This window comes from Mercenaria mercenaria, chromosome 18, assembly GCF_021730395.1.
Source record: "Mercenaria mercenaria strain notata chromosome 18, MADL_Memer_1, whole genome shotgun sequence".
NCBI lineage: Eukaryota > Metazoa > Mollusca > Bivalvia > Venerida > Veneridae > Mercenaria > Mercenaria mercenaria.
Genome location: NC_069378.1, coordinates 25,349,875 through 25,358,449, shown reverse-complemented (window position 1 = coordinate 25,358,449; position 8,575 = coordinate 25,349,875). Strand labels below are relative to the sequence as shown.

At 34.6% G+C, this 8,575-nt stretch overlaps 1 protein-coding gene across 1 annotated transcript; it reads right to left on the bottom strand.

The window, feature by feature from the left end:
• Positions 1-3,970: 3,970 nt before the first annotated feature.
• Positions 3,971-5,092, bottom strand: LOC128550523 (lipase ZK262.3-like). Its single transcript, XM_053529733.1, has one exon. The coding sequence runs from the start codon at positions 5,090-5,092 to the stop codon at positions 3,971-3,973; it is 1,122 nt and encodes a 373-aa protein (XP_053385708.1).
• Positions 5,093-8,575: the final 3,483 nt, after the last annotated feature.

Below are 8,575 nucleotides of genomic sequence, written 5' to 3'. Positions count from 1 at the left end.
CAAAACAAACAGACACACTTATAAGTAATGACTGACATGCGTGATAGTAGTTTGTACTTCATCCTCAATCTTTTCCTACTTTTTGCATGCATTGTATGCCGTAGTTTTTAAATCTAGAGGTACTTTTTGTTAGTTTTTTTTTCAGTAATCAACTTGAAGAATAGCACTGCAATTAGATAAACCGATTATCTAAAACATGATCTTAACATATCTGGCAAAATTGTTTCTTTGAATAATGACATGTCACATGCGTCGTTCTAAAATCAGATAAAGAATTCATTCACAATATAAATATTATAAACCGAACGCCCATTAAACTAACTAATTGAACAAAAACACTTAAGCCTTCTTTTGAGCTTGCTTTTGCGTCATGACATTTATCCTGTTTGTCACGGTTTGTCCTTGTGTTTTAACCTTTACCCTGCTAAATTTCTAAAATGGACTGGTCCATCATTCACTTTGGGCAGTATCTCTTATCATTCAAAGGGGTGTTCAGTGAAAGGTAATTGCGATTTTGCTCTGCACTGGTCGCAAAGATAAACGTTTTAAAATTGTATTTATTCAGTCGCGTCATATTGACTCAAAATCTTCTCAAGTATTCACCTAATCAATTAGGTATTGGATCTGTGCTGAACTAAGCCTAGATGTAGTCGTTTAATTTACGTGCTAATTATTTATAAAAGTAAGAAACAAATGAACGAGTGTTTATTGAATATGTTATATTTCATTTAATATTTAGAAAAAGGTAAATTATTTAAAAAAAAGCCGATAGTCGACACTGTGACTTCCAATCTTCTAGTAATAAACTGATTTGAAGCGTAAAATATTTACATATACTACTTTAGTAAAGCAAATCCACGTTCTGTTCTGTTCAGATTTAATTTAAATGGCAATGGATCGATAGAAATTCTTTTTATAATATTTACAGATATACTCTATTTCATTGCTAACGAATCTATTTGTTTTAGAAGTTGTTCTGTACGTACGCAGTGAATGTGGACATGTCTAGCTAGAATAATAGCAGACCCGTTCACGTGTACACATGGTTAATTATGTAAATTTATGCTAAACATGAATATTGACTAGTTTAGATATCTATATTGAGTTGCACATTGCACATGTTCCCGTTCTTTGCATTAAACAGTTTGCTCGCAACTTCAAATTTATTTTTTAAACATTATTGTCACGCGTAAAAATTGCAAAATGTTTCAGGTGCCTCAAAAAGGAGTCATAAGCCTTCAAGCAGTCCCATCGACTAGATAATAATTTCTGCTTCTCATTTCACCTAAGAATTATGTAAGGATTTTGTCAAGAATTGTCACTACAGAAATGTGCATGAGAACTGAATGTAGTCTTACTCGCGGGGTTCTAATGTACTGCTTTTCTTACAATATGGTCGGTAAGACTAAGGTGTCTTTTTATGTTGCGTTAATTATCTTCAGACTTCAAAGAATCTTTTTTTATTTAAATAAACGGCATGTCTAAAACAAGCCATATAAAAGAAACAGTGACACGTGAAGCACCAATCTCTAAAATCGAAGCCTTACAGCTGGGTATAATTGATGTGAACAAGTTAATATTTGCTCAAAATGCAAAAATATACAAGGACAAAATGAACAAATAATGAACTAAAGTAGGAAGGTTATTTTTCTAGTTTCAGCTATTCATTTCTTTTTTTAAATTTAAATTGTATTATTTGTACAATCTTGGTAACGGGTAACCAAAAACATTACAAGATTAAGCCAGATATTTTATACAAGAATAATTTTAACGTTTCCGTTGTATACAAAAAATGGCCATGATCTCTGACAGCAATATTTTTTCAAGAATAGGAGTACTCTTAACAATCGTGGTAAAACCTCAAGCCAACAGTTCCTGACAAAGAGAATGTTTAGAATTCCAGTTATATTCATGTAGGGAAAGTGACAACGCCTACCGAAAACCAGAATAATTGTAACAGTCTGTGTAAAGATTCAATCAAGAACCTATTGAGTAATCTTATTTTAAAATTAGGTCAGCAATTTCGAGTAAATATATTTGAATTCTGATAATGAAGTATAATCATTGTGCCAAATTAGGGGATAAGTGACAAAAGCTACACAAAAGGACTATAAATTTTGTAACTGATGCAGACTTAATCGACTGTAAATGTGTTTAAAAGTTTATTTGAGCCGCACCATGAGAAAACCAACATAATGCATTTGCGACCAGCATGGATCCAGACCAGCGCGCAGTCTGGTCAGGATCAATGCTGTTCGCTTTCAAAGCCTATTGTAGTTACAGAAACCGTTAGCGAACAGTATGGATCCTGACCAGACTGCGCGGATGCACAGGCTGGTCTGGATCCATGCTGGTCGCAAATGCACTATGTTGGTTTTCTCATGGCGCGGCTGAGTAACTTTTAGAGTATAATTCATAATTAGTAGCATCAAGCTGCATAAGGCGAAAGTGAATATAGGTATCAGTATCAGCGGTTTACATGTATGTGTTAAGATTTAATAATGATAATAAATGATAAAGTGAATGCAAAACTTTCTAATCTGTAAACACTTTAAGGATAAAAGGCTATCTAATCTTTCTAACACAATGTTTATGAACATTTTGAAGAAGAAGTCACGATGATTACAAAATATATCTTTATTAGATGCTCTAGTTCTAACAAGACATAAAAGCATCTGTACGCCTAAATGTAATTTCATAAGGTTTGAAATTACACAGAAGGTCCTGCCAAGCAATACTGAAAGGTTTTAACAGATTTTCTTCAATTAAGAAATCATACCTAAGAATTCAAATAATACTCTTATAAATCTAGAAGAGAATCCTTTGAAAGCATAGAATACAACCAGGCAAAATGATAGCAAACACGGTTTGATTCACGGAAGATATTGGAAAGTATCATACCCCTAACGCCCCTTTTGTTTTGGGTTTAACGCCGTTTTTCAACAGTATTTCAGTTAAGTAACGGAGGGCAGTTAACCTAACCAGTGTTCCTGGATTCTGTACCAGAACAAACCTGTTCTCCGCAAGTAACAACCAACTATCCCACATGAATAGAGGTAGAGGACGAATGATTTCAGACACTATGTCTTTTATCAAATCGTCACGGAGAACATACGTCTCGCCCAGGGCTCGAACTTAAGACCCTGCGATCCGTAGATCTGCTCTCACCCTGTTGAGCTAAGCGGGCGGGCCCCCTCACGCCCTAGTACCGGTTCGATATTGAAAGAACCCCATGATCACAAAGGATCAGAAATAAAAACAACACTGATCCAAGTAGTACTACTTATTAATTAGTTTCTGTTGTAAAAACGTAAACCTGCTTGCATCCTTTATTAAATAAATGTGTAGAAAAAAATATTTTTGTCAAAGTTAAAAAATATTTCACTGAAAATTGCCGATTTCTACTTCCGTTTTCACTAGTGTATTCACTGAAGTAATGTCTATTTGGAGGCATTTCATTTCAAACATTGATTTTGAAATCATACACTTAAGTCATTGTTTGACAACAATGGTTTAAAGATCCATGGTCGTATTATTTAAATCAATGTAACGAAGAATACGACAACCATGAACATAATAGCGTATTTTGGTGGCATGTGAAAATGCAGAGGAAAAAAACAAATATCCCGATAGTATGCACACGGATAAGACTTTAGTTTAATCAATACCTTTGGTTTTCAAATATTCATTCTAAAATATCTGCGAACAATACAATAATAAAACATAGAAATATACAAAATGTACATGTGTTCTAATATTTTAAATGATAAACAATTCTTCTATATGAATTTATATCCATTCATCTCCCAAACGAGATATATGCTACACTATTCCGTTCATTTAAGACATTTTTTGTGATATATTTTGTCAAGTACGTACAAAAAGCAACAGCAAAAATATGTAGATATGCAACTGTAAACTATTGTTTCCATCTTGAAGCTGCTGTAGCTAATAGAATTTCTCCTCAGCACTATACAGGTCGGAATGCTACATAGAACAAAAATACTGCTGTTATACTCATCACTGTATGTACATATACCACAGCCCCACTGGCTGGCAGGTCAGCAACTTTGATCCGCTTGCACGTATCATTTGAGAAAAGATGGCTCATGTCTGAATCTGCATCGGACCTTTTAGGTCGCCTATTCATTTTGTCGTCACAGTGTGATCCGACGGATATGCCGTAGTAAATTAAATGATAATCAATTGACGATGTCGATGACGATACGCTGTTTTTACATTCTGGATCTTCATACTCAAAACATTCAATGTAATCACTGAATACCTCCATGTCCTTACCATAGAAGATCTCTCGTTGATGATGAAAAGGGCTGCTAGAAAAGGGTGTCCTTTTTGGTAAATCAGTTACAATATCCCTGAAATGCACGACCCGCCAGCTTTTTGGGACAAGTCTATCATGGTTCTCGGCGTAGGGACGGTCTCCAGCTCTCGGCATTCCAAAAGTGTAAAGCGTTGTTTTATCCTTGTCAATTACGTTATCAAACGACAGCTGAGCTGATGCAACAGATGCAATAGCTCCACCCAAAGAATGTCCAGTCACGACTACTCGGTAATGTGGGTACTTCTGAACTAAATCTTTAATACTTGACTTGGCACATGGATAAATTTGATCGTTTGCGTTCCCGAAGTACGCTTGAACATTACCACCACCTTTAGCAGGTACTTTTGATTTAAGAACTGTAACAGCTTCTTCAATAAGTTGTAGCGGACTTGCTGTTCCTCGGTAAGCAAGAATGATCTTTTTCAATGGATGTGATACAGCTGTAAATGCAAAGCACTCCTTATATTTGAAGAGATAATTACACTTCCGCCCTATCACCTCGACATCTTCAAGTAAACCTGGAAGAATCTTATCTGCACAGCCCGCAGGACGATCTGTGTAAGCCACAGCAGAGTAAAGTGCGGCATTTAATGCATCATGTGGTTCAAATTCTCCACTCTTTCCACTATTTAGGTTATGTCTGTTACATTTTTCAGCTTCTGTGACGCTACACAGTTTGGAAATGTCACTGTTGGTGCATTTCTTACACGAGTTATGTTGTGATCCCGGTGCATGGCAGGTTTTAGACATTTCACACCATCGGCAGTTTACTAAAAACAAACTCGAACTTGCACAAGAAGAACAATCTTTGTGGTCGCTACATCCACTTTGCACGACAGGAAGAACAGCAAGTGAGAACAAAATAACACAAAGCATTTTATATCGCCTAAAAGAATGTACACACCAACTAAAAGAATCGTCAGTATTTGATGCAATTTAAAATATCCAGAAACTGTAATATTACATTTAGAACATTTTGTTTTGAATACAGCTATTCAAGACTTCAAAATGAAATGTAATTGATCCTTCGATTTTTGTGTAACATTGAGACTAGTATTATTAACATAACCGTGATTATCTCATAACCGTGTAGATTGCGTGTCATGTAAAATAAATCAAATAGTATATTAAGCAGAAAGTATGTCCGTTTGCTAAACCCTCAAACTTAATTCACGTTCGAGATTATATTACAGTATTTAGGCACGGTGATACCTCATAAATCGAAGTTATACGTATGCATATCATCAGAATATAATGTCACATTTTGTTAGAAAAGCAGTTGCTGGAGATATATCTGAACGAAGGAAACTCCTGCGTTTCAAAGATATTATTTGATATTGCAACGATGTAGTATACAGCTGACAGTGCGTGGGTTGCATGGTGCTGTGCTTGTTAAGAGAGTACAAATGACCTAGCACCTCTGACTTCAACTCTCGGGATTACCTCGCCCTTAGCTCCTGGTCAAAAGACCCACACTGTGAGCATAAGGTCTCCTAACCCAATAGTGGGCTGGGGTGGGGTGGGGTGGGGGTGTGGGTGGGGTCATGGGCAACAGTGTGTATCCATGTAAATTTCGTAGTGGCCTTAAATGACCTGAAATATCGATAAAATATTTTTTCCTATCACTACCCCTATATTTCGCTGTAATAAGTCTATCGTATAAACCTGAGCTTTACACGTCACCCTGCCTTTACATGGCAAGTGCTGACCGATTACATTCAGTCAAAATTAAAATGAAAACTTTGGGATATCGTATAATAATTCTTACGACTGTTTGAAATATCATTTAAAATAACACTTTATATGGGAATTACAAAAGTAACGCATGGATGTGTTTACTTTCTTCTGTTTACATGGAAAACTTCAGGATTCCTAGGCTACACAAGCTTGTACTAGAGAAGTCAGCTGCCCCTGCCAGAAAGCTAACTGAGGTAGACCTAAAGTGAAATAGAATCGCAGGACTCTAGACAGATACTGTGTGAGTAACATTAGCAGATTTTGTCATGCTCAGGTATAGCTCTGCATGTACAGGGTGTTTCATAATATTTGTTACCATTACAAGCTGATATAAAACGTACGTGTAACACATAATGCAGTCATGTTATACAGTATTCTAAAGGAGACAGAACGAAGTTTTACGTAATGTAAAAAATAACGGAAAAAGGTTGACGATATGACGTCATAAACGACGTCATCAAACAAGTCATATTTTCAAGATGGCGTTACCCATAGCAAAGTGTATATAAGTAGTTAAGCTGTATTATAAGAGTTATTCGCCGGTCACAGTCATTAGATCAATGCAAAAACGATATCCTGAGGATGAGAAACTTAGCACGATGCAAGTGCACAGACTAGTTAAAAGGTTTGAACAGTCAGGGTCAGTTATTGACAGACGACGTGGTAACACCGGCCGACCGAAAGCAGTCGGGTCTTCAGAGAGGACGTCATCTTGAGCACATGTTGTAAAACTGAACCTTTTATTTGAAGGGACATTGAGGTGAGCATTTTATGTAAACCTGCTGATGTTATGTATGAAATTAAAACTTTAATATATCTCCTATCGCTTAGTGACTTTCATTTAAAAGTACATTCCATATTTTAAAAACTTTAAACAGCGAAATGGTAACATATATTATGAAACACCCTGTACCTTCGACGACGACTCAAACAAAGTCTGATATACACAGAAATTTGAATTTTATACATATCGGTATAATGGACCGTGGACTGTAGAAACATTTTAACAAAAGTACTACTCCCGCACGATAATTTAAACGACGGCATGTTATGGTCCTCATGCATCGTTGAATTCCAAAAGGTTGTCAATGATAGAAGTTAAGTGCATACTGTAATGTTATACAAAAATATCTTCTGTATTGAAACGTTTTAATGAAGAAAAATCATAATTATCAAACATGTTATCGTTTGAGTAATCTTGCGGGATTTATAGCAAAATGGGTTATTTACATTTGATCAAAGCAATATACATGTAATTTGAACAAATGGGAAATTAACACTTTTACAAATAACATAATGGGGCATTTACATTTTGATAAAACTAGCTTCATGAGATGTTCATTAGAATAATGTTCGTCTACGTTGACATCTTTGGCGAAATTTGATCTGTATGTTTTACAAAACTAATTTGTATGTATGGTTGCACACAAACGTTGTTACATGTGGTAATTTTACAGGCTAAAATCAGATAAACAGATATTTGATAATGCACTTTATGTTAAAGGTGTTTAACGGTGGTTGATGTTATTATCATAGATATTAGCAGGAAGTAATATCGAAAGTAGTATTTAAACGATAGAAATTGAAAATGAAATTAAAATTTACTAATTAAAAAAATATTTTTAGAAAGTATTATAATATTAATTAATATTCTTTTTCCCTACCAAATATATAGAAAAAGCCACAACAGTCAGACAGAACAGCGAAAATTTGTTGAAATGAAACAAAAATGAAACGAATATTGATTCACACATGTTACCCTTAAATGGCGGTTATATCCAAAATTGATTTAGCCAATTACGGTTCAAATGGAGAGTGTATGTTATGAATTTTAAATAGAAAATGTGTTACATATTTGCTTTAATGAGACCGGACGCTTTTGGAAAAATATTCAAATTTTGAAGCTATAATCACGTACAAGTCGGTATGCTTTCTTGCATGTTCAAGTAAAAAACTAAAAGTTTGAATTTTATTACTTATAAATCACCAAATTTAGGGAAATGTCTTTCGAATATGTTTTTGGAATTATGAGGGTATTTTCATAAAAACGGAAATTCTAAAGCGAACTAAATAGTTTGCCATTTTCATATTACTAACAGTGCGTTTATGTATATACTGCACTTTTAGAGCAACATACTCAAAATTATCTGAAATTATCAATAAAAACGATTATGGCTCTGATAGAATCTACCAATTTTTTTTTTTTCTATCTCAACAGTTTTAAGAAAGAAAAGAAAATAAACGTATAAGATCTACAAATAAGCAAATATCGGTATAAGCCAGGAAAATTATGACAAAAACAAAATAAATTCTTTATTCTGCCATACCTGGTGATACCTTAGAAACAAGTTCAATTTGGTTTATATTTGGTCATATATCAGCGACACCTCTGTTGCCTTATCAATGATATTTGTTCTTTAGATAAAAACAAAGCTTTCATACATACAAATAAATTCTGTAAGATGAGCCTTTGGTAATATAGAATGCAAACAAGCA